The sequence below is a fragment of the Bubalus bubalis genome, chromosome 3 (assembly GCF_019923935.1).
Source record: "Bubalus bubalis isolate 160015118507 breed Murrah chromosome 3, NDDB_SH_1, whole genome shotgun sequence".
NCBI lineage: Eukaryota > Metazoa > Chordata > Mammalia > Artiodactyla > Bovidae > Bubalus > Bubalus bubalis.
In genome coordinates this window covers 137,635,387-137,652,302 of record NC_059159.1, presented here as the reverse complement: position 1 = coordinate 137,652,302, position 16,916 = coordinate 137,635,387, and the positions used below count along the sequence as shown (strand labels likewise).

Below are 16,916 nucleotides of genomic sequence, written 5' to 3'. Positions count from 1 at the left end.
TTAAAGTTTGAGAAGCATAGTTTTATTGATCCCACATCTGCCCAAATTCTAAGCCCTGGTTCCTCAGGCAGAAGGCCCTGTGGTCAGCGTGGTCAGGCGATGGCTGCTGTCTCCCTGTCCTTCTGCCCCAGGCGGTAATGAACCTCAGGAAGTGCCCTTAGTCTTTCTGCAGCCTGGAAGGGGGAAAGGGGATAATTAGGGAGGGTAATGTTTGCCCAGAATGGGGTATGGAGTTCTGAGTGTGAGAAGACACTAGACACTGGGGAGGGTGTGTGGGGCAGGGAGGTTGGTGAGAAGGACTGCTGGAATAGCCAGAGATGAAGGAGTTGAGCAGCTCTGGAGTCCCCAGGAATACCGAAGTTATGGCGGGTTTTAGGGTCATGATTGTTGGGATCCCTTGAGGAAACAGGAGAGAAAAGGGGACCCAAGGATCCAGGGTATTCCAAATCCTGACCTGCTCCGGGGTGAGGTCCCTCTGGGCCTGGGCAAGCATTTCATAGCCAACCATGAACTTCCGGACTGTAGCAGAGCGCAGGAGTGGAGGGTAATAATGAGCATGTAGCTGCCAGTGGTCCCAGTTGGCTCCAGCCTCTGATCCTGTGGGAGCCCCTGACAAAAAGAAGGCAGAGATGGTTGGGAAGGGTCCTTTCTTAGTTCTTCAGCCTAGCTCCAGGCTCCTCCGTCCATGGGACTTTCCAGGCAAGAGTACTGGAGTGGGGTGCCACTGCCTTCTCCCCAAACCATAGCAGGTACCTGAAAACTACATCTTCCAGCATACTCTGCCAGAAAGACAAGGCACCAGAAAGTGCACTGGGAGACAGTTTCACTAAGTTCGCATCTCCACTCTCAGTTCCGGCATATCTGCTCTGAATGCTTCCCCAGCAAGTGTTCCAAGGCCTACTGGGAGTTGCAGCCCACTAAGCTGGGACCCAGGAGCCCAGAAATGGCGTTGGGGATAGACATAGGTACTCTGGAAGCCTCACCGTGCCAGCCCATGGAGTAGGGGAAGGATGTTTCAAATAGGTTGTCGTACTTGGTCAAGAGCTTCTTCATGATGGAGGATAGATCTGGAATCAGAACCTGACTCTCAGTCTGGGGCACAGATGCTGTCCCCACCAGAGCCATCCCCAGCCAAAGCCTGGCCCCAGGGGCCCAGCTGGGAGACTCACCGTCACGCTCAGCAGGGGTCAGCTCAGGCAGCCTCCGAACATGCCGACGGGGCAGCAGTAATGTCTGAAAGGGCCACACTGCCCAGAAGGGGACCAGCACCAACCAGTGCTCACTAGTTAGGACCAGACGTTCCTAGGCCAACCCAATGGAAATGATGTCATCAAGGTGGGTGTGAGGAGGCCAGCAAATGGGTAAGGGAAGACCAAAAAACCTATGTAGAAACTGATGGCTTCTCACCACCTCTACCACCCTAGTCTAAGTCTTTATTATCTTTCTTTTAGCTTATTGCTGTGTCCTACTAGCAAGTCTCTCTGCTACTTCCATTCTACCCTTCTCCTTCACACACCTCTCCTTTTGGGGTTAGGCTAGGGGCTTCTTAGGGACACAAGATTTGGCTTTCTCCCACCTTCCTGAGCAGCTCCTGGCGGCCGTACTCCACGAGCAGGGGCTCTCCATGCTGACTCTGATAGGCCCGCTGACATCGCTCCTCACGCTGGGCAACATCTGGCAGGAAGCTGCTGGCCCACACCTGTCAAGGGGCAGTAGAAGAGCAGGCAGATCCTTCACCCCCTGAGCCTCCTCATCAGTAGCATACTTCCTCTGGCCCTTCCCTTACTCCAGTTCCCCAACCCACAGTGCTGGATTGGACTCAACCCAGAAAATCTATGGAAGCCCCTCACACTCTTACCTGGCAGTGGGGATGGGGGTTAGAACAGCCCATCATGGCTCCTTTGTTTTCAAAGATCTACGAGGTAGAAGCAGGGAGCTTTAAGCCAAAAAGACACCAAGTCAACCCCTCCCGACCACAGCCCATGGAAATAAAAGTGCCAATTCCCAGAACCAAATTGTACCACCCCTTCCCTGACCATCTAGTAGAGGGGGCAACGTCACAGACCTGCACCCAACGGTACTGGGCACCCAGTTCCTCTGTGACTGAGGCCCAAGCATCAACAACAGCTCGGATTTCGGGGACCGACATGAGAGGCAGTGTCACATCCGACCAGGGGTGGAAGCACATGACCTTACTAGGTGGTGAAGGAAGGAGAGATGACATAGGTATAGGGCTTGCTGTGTTGGGGGTAGGGCCCAATCCTAGTATTCAGTCCAGGCCCCAGGTTGAAGGGTGTAAGAGTAGAAATTTATTGTTACCAAACTCCTTGAGCAGCCTCTGCTTGGAAAAGGGGGTGATCACTGGGTCCTAAGATAAAGGGGTATCACTCTATGCAGTAGAAGTCCCCCAACAAGGTACAACCTCTTTGCTCCCCAACAGCACCCAGAGCCAGGTTACCTGGACTCGGGGCATCAGGCTGCAGAGCTGGGAAGTCGTTGTCAAACAGGAAGGTGCCTTCATAGTCAGGATTCACCTACAGACAAGGATGGGCTAGAAGCCTTTGCTGGCCTATATACCACCAGTCATCTGGTGGGTGTCAAGGTTATAAGTAGGTGGGGAAGGCCACTCTGAGGTCAGAAAGACTTGGCGGGATATGACCCAGAAGGAGGTCCACTCCCCCTGTGAGGTAAAGGGTTAGGGTCCATTCCTCTGTGGGGTGAAGGGGAGCCGTAAGGGAAAAGAGATGGAGCTACTCCCCCTACTCCCACCCCCCGCCAAGCCTGCAGATGTAGGATTTAAAGACTGACCTTCCCATTGGCCCGTGTGGCCCCCGGACAGAGAGGGTTGTGGGGGTCATGGCGGGGTACTGTCGTCAGAGGCTGGGGCTCTACCTGCCCCTGCCAGGGACGCTTCATGCGGTGCGCTGACACCAGCACCCACTCATCTTGTAGCGGGTTGTAGCGGATATGCTGATGCTCTGGCGGCAGAGAGTCCAGATCAGTCACAAAGCTCTTCGCCCCCTTCTCCCCTGCAGAAGGCCCAAGCTCGGATGCAACCTCTTGGCCCCACCCTGCTCAAGAGCTAAAGGCCGGAGCTTGGGCGTTCCTAGCGCCAATTAGCCTGCAGCCCCAACACCGGCGTGTCCCTTCGCAGCGCGTGCCTGGACCGGTGGGCGCGCCGACCCGCGGGCAGGGACGACAACTTCCTAAGGAAGGGGAGGGTTCAGTTTCGCGTCCCAGCGAGTCCCGGCCGCCCTGCAGTTACCGCTAGCCCGGAAGGTTGTGGCCATGGCGTCCGCCTCTAACGCCTGCTGGCGCTGCTCAGCACACGTTCCCCGGCGCGACTGGAGGCCGCCGCGGGGTAGGTATCGTCTGGAACTTTGAGCCTGCTCACTTCGCCCCCATCGCCGCTTCTGTCTGGCCCCGCCCCGGCCTCGATGATTGGACAGCCGCCAGCACGTGACAGCCCGAGGGTCCGCCCTACCACCTGGGGGCGGGGCTCAGAACTGACTACCCCTACAGGGGGCGACTTTGACGATCCCACTCTAGGGCCAAAGCCACTAACTACCCTGAAACAGCCTCTGTGAAACTGCTTACTACAGATCCCTCAGCTCCGGGATGCTCAAAAGACTTCTTTGCTGCATTAAGTCATTTGGTCATTCATTCAGCAAATATTTACCTACTGAGCATCTACCGCGTGCCAGGAACCTAAGCTCCATGTGGCGCAAAAGGATGTCCCTGTGTGCACAAGTCATAGTCTCAGCCCTCCCAGAGCTTACATTCTAGGATAGGTAAGGGTATAACCCTGGATCCACAATCACCTCACTTACCTGTTCAGTGACTCTGGTGGAGGAAAAGCAAGGGGATGGGATACGGGGCTGTGGGGTTTGAGCTGCTTCACCTAAACCCTGGCTTCAGCAACTACTTGAAGGAGTGGGTACCTCACTGTAACCATATGCTAGCCCCACCAGGCAGCAGAAACAGGTTTGGGGAAAGGGGGCTAACTAACCATATTCTCTCTGTGTGTCATATATACAGACACACACAAAGCACAGGAAGTGGTCAGGGTAAGAAGGCTATAAGAAATCTGAAATTGTGGGGAGGATAGGACTATCAGTAGCTCCAACAACCATCTGGGTGAGGTCAGGGGTGTTTCCTTTGCACAATCCTGTCCCTTCTCCAACTTTTCCTTGGATCAAACCAGTTGGCTAAAACTAGAATAAACTTCAAATTAATTCCTCCCCTGGCACTTTATAGAGTCATCTAAATATTGCCTGAACATCCTTCCCATTTCGCAGTGGAGAACAGAGACCTCAAGGTCATCCAGAGGATAAGTGGCCAAACTGAGATGTGGACCCAAGTTCACAGGCTCTTCTTGATGCTTAGAAATGTCTCTGAGACTTCAGGGAGCTTGCCTTTCTTCCTTTCTTTTTTTTTTTTTTTTTTTGGCACACCATGCACAGGATGGTCAGTTCCCTAACCAGGGATTGAACCTGAGTCATGGCAGTGAGAGCCCAGAATCCTAAACACTGGGCCACCAGGAAACTCCCTCCGTGAACCTTAAGATAGAAACCTAGTGAGCTAGGAGCTGGGCAGTAGCAGGAAGGCCCCTTCCCCCAAGCCACGCCAGGTCAAGCCAGGTGTTTTGCTGAGCTCAGATGTAAAAACTGGGTCTTAGGTCATTTACCTTATCTCTGCCCCAGGGGCCTCAGACTTAAATCTAAAGCCCACCACTAGAGGGCATGGAGCTGAGAAACCAGAGCTTTATATATCCCATTGGCTGCCCATGAAATACAGAGGGAAAGGGATAAAAAATCTGCTTTTTGTGGAAAGGGGATGTTGTCGGCTAACAATAAATATTGCCACTGCAGCAGCCACTGTAGCTGACCCCACAACAGTGTGCCCAGAGGGGAGTTCAGGATGAAGAAAAACAGGAAGGGTTTTGTGCTTTTTTAAAAAAACTATTTGTTTATTTTACTTATTTATTTTTGGTCATACCACATGGCATATGGGATCTTAATCCTCTGACCAGGGATCAAACCCATTCCCCCTGCAGTGGAAGCACAGACCACTGGACTACCAGGCAATTTCCAAATATTCAGCCTTTTTTTTTTTTTTGCCATAGCATGTGGGATCTTAGCTCCAGGGCCACAGATCCAACCTGCGTTCCCTGCATTGGAAGCATGAAGTCTTAACTAATGGACTGCCAGGGAAGTCCCAGCAATATGTGCTTTGGTTACTGGTTTCTGTCTGACTTACTTCACTTAGTATGATAATCTCTAGGTCCATCTGTGTTGCTGTTATTTCATCCTTTTTTTATGGCTGAGTAATATTACATTGTGTATATGTACCACATCTCCTTTATCCATGTCAATGGACATTTAGGTTGATTCCATGTCTTGGCTATTATAAAGAGTGTTGCAATGAACATTAGGGTACTTGCATCTTTTCTCTTTTTAATATAATTTTATTTTTTTATTTTTGGCTGTGTTGGGTCTTCACTGCTTTTTGTTGTGTGGGCTTTCTCTAGTTGAAGTTAGCAGGGGATACTCTTTGTTGTGGTGCATGGGCTTCTCCTTGTGGTGGCTTCTCTTGTTGCAGGGCATAGGCTCTAGGCTCTCAGGCTTCGGTAGTTGCAGCAGGTGGGCTCAGTAGTTATGGCACCCAGGCTTAGTTGCTCTGCCACATGTAGAATCGTCCTGCACCAGAGGTCGAACCCGTGTCCCCTGCATTAGCAGGCAGATTCTTATCCAGTACGCCACCAGAGAAGTCAGCAAGCATCTTTTCGAATTATGATTTTCTCTGGATATATGCCAAGGAGTGGGATTGCTGGATCATATAGTAGCTCTATTTTTATTTTTTAGGGAACCTACATACTGTTCTCCATAGTGGCTGTACCAGTTTACAGTCCCACCAATAGGATAGGAAGGTTCCCCTTTCTCCACATCCTGTCCTGAATTTATTGTTTATAGACAATTTGATCATGGCCATTCTGACCTGTGTGAGGTCATACCTCAGTGTGGTTTTGATTTGCATCTCTAATAATTAGCCTTTCTCTTTTTTTAAAACAGTGTGTGCTGGAGAAGATTTCTGAAAGACCAGGTAGGGGAGCTGAAGACCTAGACAGTCCCAGAGGACTCTTCCTAAAACAGCAGGGCAGAGACCAGAGTTTTGGGGTAGTCCCTGCTACTTGGGATACTAAAGAATGGTCAATTCAGGAGTGTCACAGAAGCCAGAGCCAATACAAAAACATGTTCTCTCAGTCTTGCAATAATCCCTTTCTAAATCTTTCCCGTCTTAGTTAAAAGTATCTCAAAAAAAAAAAAAATAGTCCATCTTCCCAGCCTCTACTCTATCTGCACAGTACACTGTAACAAGTCTTTTGCTCTTTAGTAATCAGGATAAATAATCTTAGTTGCTGTAACAAACAACCCGCAAACTCAGTGGCTTAGCACCAGAGTCCACTGCGGGAGAGAGGAAGCGCTCTGTCCCATGCAACATTCAGAATTCTCTACTAACTACTTAACTGTATATAACTATGATAATAGAGAAGGCAAGACAGAGTGTGTCAATAATTTCACAGACTTTAGGAGCCAGACCTTGAAGTGGCATACATCATTTCTGCCTATACTTCTCACCTAACTACTGAGTAGACTGGAATATAATCTGGCTGCCCAAGAGCAAAAGGAATGGATTTGTGAATGTAAATTCACCTCTCTGCTACATGTCCCTCCTGAGAAACTCAATGACCATTTCCCATCATTTAATAGGACCACTCAGTTATATTTATTATAACAATATCAGTTATATTGACTGTGTTGACCTCTCATTCCATCATTCTCATGTGTGAGGCTACAGTCTTCCAATTCTCTTCTCCTTTATGTTTTGTTTATATAACTAGCACATGACACCACATGCCAGACTCTAATTGCTTTGTAAATATTAACTGGTTTAGTCTTCATCACAATAAACTATGTACTTTTATTCAACCCATTTTACAGATGAGAAAATTGAGTTACAAAAAGTTTAAACAACTTGTCCAAGATCACACAATTAGTAGGTGGCAGGGGCCAGGTTTTTAATCCAGTCAGTCTTTCTTATCACCTCTCTATGCTGCCTTTTTTCTGTTTCTTATGCTTCTCTTCCTTTATCACTCCCCCGCGGCTGATAACCTTCCGTTGGTTTACAAGCCCCTCCTTTCACATTTTGTGCTTCTGAATAAAGAAAGAATTGTCGGCCCCCGGAAGACCCCACGCTGAGTCTCTCCTCCGTGCCTTTGCTCTTGGAGAAGGTCTGACTGGCTCACTGCAATGCCCTTCCCGTCGCTCTTAAAGACACTGCTTAAGTGTCACCGCCTCCAAAAGCCTTCCATACGTTCCCAAGTTGAAGAGCCTCCTTCCCACCTTCTGTGCTAACAAAGGCGGGCATTTACCATCACAAGTCCCGGAAGGCTCTGCTTCGGGTTCACCTGCTTCACCAGTCAGTGAGCCCAGGAGGGGCCAGTCCATTCTGCGTTTCACCGCCATCCTCTCCTACCCCAAGTAGGACGGCAGTAGGAGAGTCCCCTCCTAGAGGACCGAAGGCCGGCAGCTCGGAGGGCTTAGCCCCGCCCCCTCGCCTGACGCGCGCGGCGGCGCCCCGCCCCCTCGGAGCTCCCGGCTCCCCGTTCCCGGAGAGATAATGGTTCAACCCGAGAGGCGGTGCCCCGGCGCCCTGGCAGTTCCGATTGGCCAGGGCGAGCCGTACCACGGCAGTGGCGGGGGAACGGGTAGTGGACCGCGCGCCGCAGACTCGGAGGCAGTGAGAGTCACAGCCTCCCGCCTCGGCAATCCCTAGCGCTGCACTGTGCCAGGCCACCCACCGGGATGTGTTGGGCCGTGGGCCGGCGGTGGGCGTGGGCCGCGCTGCTCCTGGCGGTCGCGGCTGTGCTGGCCCAGGTGGTCTGGCTCTGGCTGGGAACTCAGAGCTTCGTCTTCCAGCACGAAGAGATCGCGCAGCTGGCTCGGCAGTACGCGGGTGAGCCGGCGGGTGAACGGGTGGAGGACCACGGGTTGGGGCGGGCCGGGCCGAGCTGGAGGTTCCGGGGGCACCATTTCCCAGTTCCGGACCGGTGCTGGCCCTGACTCTGTTGTTCCTCTACCCCCGCCAGGGCTGGACCACGAGCTGGCCTTCTCTCGGCTGATCGTGGAGCTGCGGCGGCTGCACCCGGGCCACGTGCTGCCCGACGAGGACCTGCAGTGGGTGTTCGTGAACGCGGGAGGCTGGATGGGCGCCATGTGCCTTCTGCACGCCTCCCTGTCCGAGTACGTGCTGCTCTTCGGCACCGCTCTGGGCTCTAGCGGCCACTCGGGTCAGTGCTGGCGGCGGGCCGGACTGGGAGACTGGGGCTGTACAAAGGCCCATGCCCTCCTTTCTGCCGTTTGGCCAAGCCGTAGGATGCTACGGATACCCTGGTATTCAGTGTCCATTTGATTGTTCCTCAGGGCGCTACTGGGCTGAGATCTCGGATACCATCATCTCTGGCACCTTCCACCAGTGGAGAGAGGGTACTACTAAAAGTGAGGTCTTCTACCCAGGTGGGTTGGGTGACTTTGTCAGAGAGGTGGGTCTTTTCATTCTTGGGTGCCTGTAGTTGGGGGAAGGAGCCATGCCATGGAAAATGGGGTGCATTGAGGGGCCCTCCACCTCGTTCCTTTGCCCTCCAGGTAAGCCACAGGTGGTTGATGAGGCAGTGTTGAGGGTTTCTTTGACTTTTCCCCTGTCCAAGTGGAAACATAACTTCCTGTTAACCATGTCTGATTTTTAATCATCCAGTATTCCCAGCAGTTACTGGAGTCAGTTGGGTAATCGAAAATGCTGTCATGCCCCAAAGACAAGGCAGACAGTTTTTTTGTATAATGAAGCGTTTGGACTGCTAAGTAACTTTGGTGTTGAATGTTACAAGCGTGCCAGGCATGGGATTTCCCTGACAGTCCAGTGGTTATGACTGCACTCCCAGTGTAGGGGGGCATGGGTCAGATCCCTAGTCGGGGAACTAAGATCCTGCATACTGCACAGCACAGCAAAAAAAAAAAAAAAAAGTGTGGCAGACATTGTAATTGAATAGCTACATTTCTCAGAAAGCCTAGCAAGTTTCATATTCATCTCACCCTATATAATAGGCCCAGCCCAAGTTTAGCCAAACTTCTGCTTGACATGAGTGAGGCTTGGGAATGCAGACTTCCATGGCTCCCAGATGGTGGTGCGGGGCCAAGTGAGACTTCCCCCATGAGAGGACATGAGCCAGGTGATGCCACAAAGGAAAGTTCAGGAGTGGCCACCTTAGCCCCTTACCCAACCAAACCATTGAGGTAAAGCTTTTCCTTTCCTGAAGCTGCCTGTCCATTCCCTACCCCTAGAGAGCCTATAGGCCAGGGGTGGGGGTGGCCGTGGAAGGGAAGGGCAGGGCCCAGCTCCTCAGGTGGTTGCTCCCTGTCCCACCAGGGGAGACGGTGGTGCACGGGCCTGGTGAGGCAACGGCTGTGGAGTGGGGGCCAAACACATGGATGGTGGAGTATGGCCGGGGTGTCATCCCCTCTACCCTGGGCTTCGCACTGGCTGACACTGTCTTCAGCACCCAGGACTTCCTCACCCTCTTCTACACTCTTCGAGCCTATGCCCGGGGCCTCCGGCTGGAACTCACCACCTACCTCTTCGGCCAGGATGCCTGACCAGCCAGGCCTGAAGGAGGACCTGTGGATGGACAGGAGCGGGCGGGCCCGCACACATCCACTTGCTGAAGCCCATGTGAAAAGACAAGAACATACCACATGCAGATACTGAGTTCCTGATGTATGAGCAGGGACATACATGCTTATACAACCAAACATAGAGAGTCATGGGAACACATGAGACACACATTCAGATACTGAATCCTGTGTGTATGGCAGCATTCACACCCATCCAGAGAGGGAGCCCCACATGTACCAAGGGAGCCAGTCATGTTCCAACACACATCCCACAAGATTAACTCAGGCCTCTCCAGAACCTCTCTGCCCCTAGTCAGAGCTCTGGAGTTAGGGATGGGGGTGGCTATTTCAAACTGCCTGGGTCTGACCCTTCAGCCCAGCAGCCATTGATTAGGGGGGATGGGGGAGAAGAGGGGCTGCCTTTGGAGGCTCCCTTCACCTGCAGCTATGATTCCCTTCCCCTTCATCTCCCATCCTCACCATATGCCTTACCCCTTTTTGTTCCCCTGCTATGCAAGTACCTTCATGGTCTGTCCCCTACCCTCTGGAGAACCAGGAGAATGGAAAATGCTGAGGTCACACCTCCCTCCAGGGTATGATGGGGAAGCTGGCCTCAGCCCAGGGCCCACTGCTGGGACTAGTACCTGGACAGGTGGGCCCAGGTTCAAGGGGCCATCGCTGGCCTAGAGAAAGCCTTTTCTGCGCACACACCCATCACAGCTTCTGGACACTGCCCTTGCTGCATTCTCTGTCCATCTGTCTATCTCTGTTAATAAAGACCTGTTGAACAATTCCATTTCTTTTCGTGTCTGAGCAGCAGGAAAACCTCTAACTCCTGGAGGCCTAAAGAAGGTCTCTCCCTCACTGTGTGATTCAGTTTATGACAGCGGCTTTTTACTCAATACTTCAGTGTTCCCAGGAATCACCCGCAGGCTCATTGACTCTATAGATTATTGTGCCCAATCCCCAGAGATCAGTTCTGGGTTGAGGCCTTGAGATCAGCATGTTTAATAAGTTTCTCTCCACCAAGTTTGAATGCCACAGTTGAAGAAATTCAAGGCTAACTGAGGTGTGTGTCTTCCTCTTGGTGTCTTGGTCTTCCCTCTGCTAGTGCTGTTCTGGGAACAGTCCTGGGATTCCTACTCTGAATGATCACTGGGTGGCAGTGTGCAGCCACTTTTGAGCTGTAAGGCAGCGTCATTCTCCATCTGCTTTGTACTAGGTTTCCAGGGTAGCATGTTCACCTCCACCCAGAGCAAGAGTTCCTCCTCTCTGGTCTGCTTTTTCCAGGACCCCTTACTTCAGTGGAGGCTCCCAGGAGTGGGCAGCAGGCACACTGGTGATGTCTGAGGTAGTGAGGGCTGGGACTAGGATGAGATCAGAGAGGTGCCTGAAGTAAACACTCCCACGGGCCCTGCACTTGCCTCACCCTCCTACCTTGCTCTGAGGTTGAGCAAGGCTCAGGCCTCATTTCTTAGCACTCTAGTATATTTAAAATGGAAGAAACGTGGTTATAAAAAAATGTCTTATTCTAAAATTTTGACATTCTAATGAACAAAAATACAAAAGACTACATATATAACCATTGAGAACATCAAAAGTCTAAATTGGTCACACAGAATGCATGTGAGGCCCAGGCAAGATGGCCTCCTGAGAGTCCACCACCACCGTGTCGGCCATGCCAGGCCCTGGCTGCAGCCTCTCCGTTTGATCACAGGTTGCAAAGTCAAGCCTCAGAATTTCTCTCACCCTGAAACCCACCTTTGCCTCTAGGCTTAGAGCCCACATGTATTAGGGACGCCCCAGCTCCCTGTGTCATTTCTTTCACAAAGGACTAAGCTCCGAGGCTCCTCCCCATCTCTGCTGCTAAGTCCAGTGGTTATTTCTTCTCTTAACTTGACACAATCTTAAAACGTTCATGTCGCTTAGAGGACACTACTCTTCCTTCTTTGCCTCCTTTGCTAGATCTAGCTTATTTCCTCAACCTCTGACTTCCCAGGTCTATACTGCTCTGAGGGGATTGCAACCATTTCATGACTTTAAATACCATCTAAGGAAAAAAAAAAAAAAAAATACCATCTAAGGAATCCCCTAGCAATCCAGTGGTTAGGACTTGAGGCTTCCACTGCTGGGGTCTGGGTTCAATCCCAGGTCAGGAAACAGATCCCACAAGCCACACGGGACAACTATAAATAAGTACTACCTATATGTCTATATACCAGTTATACTGAGATACAATTGATATGCAAGGTTTTATTTTAAGGTATACAATGTAATAATTTGATATATGTCTATATTATGAAATGATTACCACAAGTTAACATTCATCACCACACAGTCATCATTTTTTTATTTTGATGAGAGGTTTCAAGATCTACTCTCTTAGCAACTTTCAAATATGCCATATAATATTGTTGACTCTAGTCAGTATGCTGTACATTACATCCCCAGGACTTATTTATCTTTATAACTGGAAGTTTACCTTTTGACAACTCTCATTTATCCCCTGCCCCCACATTACCCCTGACCTCTGGCAACCACCAATCTGTTCTCTGTTTCTGTGAGTTCAGTTTTTTGGTTTTTTTAGAGTCCACATTTAAGTGAGAATGTATACCATTTGTCTTTATCTGATTATTTCATTTCACATAATACTCTCAAGAATGAATGGATAAAGAAAATGTGGTATATATCTACATGGAATATTATTCAGCCACGAGAAAGAAGGAAACCCTGCCATTTGCAACAGTGGTTGGAACTTCAGGACCATCTATGTGTCTTGATGCGTCATTTTTGGTCTCCTCTGAGCTCCAGATTCAGATAGCTGATTACTTTCATCTCCACTTGACCTCTTCACTTGGTCATCTAATTGGCATCTCAAAATGTTCAACACAAACTGATTTCTCTCCCAATCCTGCCCCTCCTGAAGTCTTTATGGCCTCAGTTAAGAGCACCTCCACTTACCCAGGTGCTTTGGCCAAACACCTTGGAGTCATCTTGGATACCTTTCATTCTCTCACATTCTACATTCAAGACATCAACAGATCCTGTCAGATTTATCTTCAAAACATATTCAGCATCTTACCACTGCTTGCCACCTCCACTGCTACCACCCTGGTACAAGCCATCATCATCTCTTGCCTGGATTACTGCAATGGCCTCCTAACTGAGCCTCATGCTTACATCCATTGTGGAAGGTAAGAGCCAGACTCAAAAACCAGAGTCAGACTTTCACTCTTTGCTCAGCCATTTCCCATGGCTTCCCATCTCATCCAGTCCTTTCACTGCCTCCAAGAACCTACTCCAAGATCCATGTTACCTCTGACCAAACATCCAGCTGGTCACCTTGGCCTCTGTGTTCTAGACCAGTGGCCTTGCTTTTCTTCCAACACATCAAACTTCCACTTCAGGATATTTACACCTGCTGTTCTGACTGCAAGGCTCTTCCCTACGTATCTGGATGGCCTTTCCTCCCCTCCTTCAATTCCTGCTCAGTGAGTCCTTCCCTTAACATTGGGTAATATCAGCCCTTCTGTGTTGGTTTTCAAATAGCAAATTTTTGATACTCTTCCTTTTAAGAAGTGAAGCCTAATTCCCTTCCCCTTAAGTGTAGGCTGGACTTAGTTACGTACTTTTAACAAATAATATATGGCAGAAGTGACAGTGTGTGACTTCTAAAACTAGGTTATAAAAAGCTCTCTTCCCTCTTTAGTTACTCTTTCTGGGGGAAACCAGCTGCCAGGTTGGGAGGACACTCAGACATGAGATCCTCTCCTATGGAGCAGCCCAGCTGGGGAGAACAGCCTCTTGCCAACAGCCCTGTGAGCAAAGTGGATCCTCCAGTCCCAGCCAAACCTTCAAATCACTGCAGCCAACATCTTGACTACAACCTCATGAAAGACAGTCAGCACCCCTCAGCTAAGCCACTCTCAAATTCCAGATCCACAAATTGTGAAAAAATAAATGCTGTTTCAAGCTGATAAGTTTGAATGTAATTTGTTGCACAGTAATAGGTAACTCCTGGAAAATCCCATGGACAGAGGAGCCTGGTAGGCTGCAGTCCATGGGGTCGCAAAGAGTCAGATAAAACTGAGCAACTTCACTTTCACTTTTCACTTTCATGCACTGGAGAAGGAAATGGCAACCTACTCCAGTGTTCTTGCCTGGAGACTCCGAGGGAGGGTAGAGCCTGGTGGGCTGCTGTCCATTGGGTCACACAGAGTCGGACATGACTGAAGTGACTTAGCAGCAGCAGCAGCAGCAATAGGTAACTAATACACTATTCCCTTTCTATTCCCTCAACCCAGATTTATTTTTCTCCATTTTGCTTATTATACACACTATATATTCCTCCCACTGGAATTATGCCATTATAATAGGGACTTTGCTATATTTACTCCTGTGTCCAACAGTGCCTCGCATAAAGTAGGTGCTCCATAAGTATGTGTTGGATGAATGGAGGTCTAGATCTGTCTGTCTGTGTGAGGTACAGGCTCAGAGGGGGCTATATATGGGTATAAGATGCCTTTCTTCTTCACAGATGGTGAGAGAGAAAGAGAAACCAGGTTCCAGTCAGCTTATTCCTTCTCCTCTGCTCTTCCCTGTTGTGCCTTCCTAGCCTAGACCCAAAGGTGAATTTACTATGTTTCTTTTTAAAAAACATAATTTTATTTATTTTTGGCTGTGTGTGGTCTTTGTTGGTGCACAGGCTTTTCTCTAGTGGCAGGCTGGGATTACTCTCTAGTTGTTGTGCGAGGCCGTCTCATTGCAGTGGCTTCTCTTGTTGCCTAGCACAAGCTTTGGGCACTGGGGCTTCAGTATTTGTGGCACACGGGCTCATGAATTGTGGCTCCCAGGCTCTAGAGCACAGGCTCAATAGTTGTGGTGTGGCATGTGGGATCTTCCCGGATCAGTGATCGCACCGTGTCTCCTGCAACAGCAGACATATTCTTTACCACTGAGCCACAAGGGAAGCCCCACTATTCTTGAAGCCCCACTTGATTCTTGTCCTTGGGGAGTAGCGTCCCAGTCCCTTATCCCTCTCCATCCCCTCCAAAGCAATCTCCAAACCCTCAGAACTGGAATTCCCTCAAGCCAGTTCCTACCTTTCCAACAGGAACTTTACCTTTATCCCTCTCCAGGCACCTCCTCTCCTCTGAACAGCCTGGGAAGTTAGAGGGTGGGGAGGGAGGCAGGCAAGCTGAGCACAGGAGTTACCTTGGAGGTGGGGCAGCAGAGGGGCTTGACTCTGCCCCAGGAGAACTTACACCACACAAAGCCGTGGGGGAAGGGGGCTTCGGATTTGAAAGTGGTGGGATCACCAAGGCTTCTTGGTGGAGGTGGTGTCTGACTGGCTGTCCGATCTGAAATCTGAGCAGGTGGGCACTGGAGTGATCCAAGGGTATGAGCAGGACTGAGTTTCACTGTGACCAGGGGTGGGCTAAAAGAGAATAAGGACTTCGTGCCATAGCAGGAAATGAGCTGGGGACAGGGTGGAGGCTGGAGCCAGGGAGAGCACAGGGGTGTTACCCACCACAAGATCCTGGTAAGAAGAATTGGTGGTCCAGGCCAGGGCAACCTGAGAGGAACAGACTGATTGGGAGAGGGTGGAGGAGGAAGAAGAAGGTAAAACTCACCCCTGAATTTCTGCCTCCTAGAGGAATCTTGGCCCTGGCACCAGTGTACCTCAGTGAGTATGAATGACGTCAGGTGCCGAGTCCTGCGTTTGACACAGCAGAGTTTCACAACCATGCCAGCCATCACTCCTACAGAGGCGTGATGTTCACTCACGCACTTGGCATCACCTCTGGGTGCTTTTAGTAGGTCAATTTCCTTGGGCATAGGAAGAAACTGTGGAATGTATGAGGGTGCTTAAGAGTGGGGTCCAGGCTGCTAAGGAATGGCATCTCCTCATCTGGAGGATAACCGGGGGTTGGGGTGAGCCTGGAGCAGTTGGAGATAGTTATGCAAACATGGGTAGAGGGTGTCTGGAAAAATGGGCAAAATCTGATCACTGCTGAAATTCGTGAGGAGTGCCAGAGGCTCATTATTCTAGTCACTCTTCTTGGGAATATGTTGACATTTTCCATAATAGAACGTCAAAAGAGCTAAATGGGGTGTAGCTTTGTACATGCAGGTGGTATGTGTGCCCTGATGTTGGTGTGCAAGCAGCTCAGAGACCTCTGAGTGTGTGAGTGCAGAAGCGAGTTCACCATGTGCGAGTATGGTGCAAGCTGCAGCGTGCCTGCAGTTGGGGCCAGCACCTTAGCAGGGCAAGGGGAAGTTTCTGCTCTGTCCAGGCCCTGCACCGTCACCCCAGAACCCTGCAGTGATTCCCCTCCTGATCACAGTCAGTCTAGGCATTGGCGCCACAGCATCCTTCTAGTCAAGTGTGTGAGGCAGGGCGGCTGTGTGCCTTGAACTCGGGACAGGGTGCGTTGGTGTGTGAACACGAATGTTGGTGTTTGGATGCCGGGCACGGAGGACTGGTGTGGGGCCCCTACCCCGGACGTGTGCGGCCAGGGAAGGACCCCGGACCGGAGTTCAGTGATGGGGAACGCCTCACTCTCCTTTGCACGATCCCCAGCAGCTCTCCAGCGCCCTCTCCTCCCCGAATCTGGCTGTATGGAGGGTGTGAGACACCTGTTGGGGGGCTGGAAGCCGCAGAGCCCCCCCACCTCCCGGGGCCTCCCCCTGCCTCCCCGCCCGCCCTGCCCCGCTCGGGTCCCGCCCTCGCGGCCGCCGCCAGCAGAGCAGCGAGTGAGCGCACGGAGGCCGGAGGGGCGCGCGGCGGCAGGAGCGCACGGCAGGGGACCCTGCGCAGGGAACCGAGCCGCGACAGGGGCCGCCCGAGAGGCGGGCTGAACGGAGGGAGCGCCGTGGAGACTACGGGAGCAGCGGGCCGCGCCAGGCTGGTGAGTGTGGCAGCTGGGAGCCAGGGAGCGGGCAAGGAGACCCCGGCGTCCCCGGCCCCTTCCCGGGGTCTGTCCCGGGGATCCTCTGTTCCCGCTCCTCCTCGGTTCTAGTCCTCAGCCTCTCTGCCTCGTCTCCGTCTTTTCCCCTGTCTCTGCCCTCCTGCCTATTAACTGTTTTGCCCTGTCTCTGTCTAATGTCTTTCTTCTGTCTCTGTCTCCTGCTGCGTCGGTCTTCTCTGGTCCCTCTCTACCCTGGTCTTACTATTTGTCTGCCTCT

At 51.2% G+C, this 16,916-nt stretch overlaps 2 protein-coding genes across 6 annotated transcripts; one reads left to right on the top strand and one right to left on the bottom strand.

The window, feature by feature from the left end:
• GALT (galactose-1-phosphate uridylyltransferase) lies at window positions 1–3,436 on the bottom strand. Of its 5 annotated transcripts, none has more exons than XM_006060439.4 (11): window positions 3,266–3,436; window positions 2,809–2,978; window positions 2,459–2,534; window positions 2,320–2,368; window positions 2,066–2,195; window positions 1,859–1,915; window positions 1,577–1,699; window positions 1,170–1,302; window positions 984–1,067; window positions 455–609; window positions 1–173 (listed from the first exon to the last, which is right to left on the bottom strand). In XM_006060439.4, exons 1-11 carry the CDS (start codon window positions 3,288–3,290, stop codon window positions 93–95), a joined length of 1,083 nt encoding a protein of 360 aa, XP_006060501.3. In that variant the 5' UTR covers window positions 3,291–3,436; the 3' UTR covers window positions 1–92. The 5 variants fall into 5 exon arrangements, with proteins under 5 accessions (XP_006060501.3, XP_044796146.1, XP_025137714.1 ...); XM_044940211.2 differs by having other exon boundaries at window positions 3,162–3,424; XM_025281929.3 differs by lacking the exons at window positions 2,320–2,368; window positions 2,459–2,534 and having other exon boundaries at window positions 3,266–3,427.
• Window positions 3,437–7,729: 4,293 nt separating this feature from the next.
• Window positions 7,730–10,521, top strand: SIGMAR1 (sigma non-opioid intracellular receptor 1). Its single transcript, XM_006060440.4, has 4 exons — window positions 7,730–8,016; window positions 8,150–8,350; window positions 8,484–8,576; window positions 9,484–10,521. The coding sequence occupies exons 1-4, from the start codon at window positions 7,866–7,868 to the stop codon at window positions 9,708–9,710; spliced, it is 672 nt and encodes a 223-aa protein (XP_006060502.1). The 5' UTR covers window positions 7,730–7,865; the 3' UTR covers window positions 9,711–10,521.
• Window positions 10,522–16,916: the final 6,395 nt, after the last annotated feature.

Bases quoted from the DNA above. Each gene is read 5' to 3' on its own strand.
- GALT (XM_006060439.4), bottom strand. From the start codon at position 3,290: ATGGCCACAACCTTCCGGGCTAGCG. The intron at 2,535-2,808 runs GTCAGTCTTTAA...CCTTGTCTGTAG, and splicing joins CCACACGGGCCAATGGGAAG to GTGAATCCTGACTATGAAGG. The intron at 1,303-1,576 runs GTGGGAGAAAGC...GGGTTGGCCTAG, and splicing joins GCCAGGAGCTGCTCAGGAAG to GAACGTCTGGTCCTAACTAG.
- SIGMAR1 (XM_006060440.4), top strand. From the start codon at position 7,866: ATGTGTTGGGCCGTGGGCCGGCGGTGGGCGTGGGCCGCGCTGCTCCTG. The intron at 8,017-8,149 runs GTGAGCCGGCGG...TACCCCCGCCAG, and splicing joins GCTGGCTCGGCAGTACGCGG to GGCTGGACCACGAGCTGGCC. The intron at 8,351-8,483 runs GTCAGTGCTGGC...ATTGTTCCTCAG, and splicing joins GGGCTCTAGCGGCCACTCGG to GGCGCTACTGGGCTGAGATC.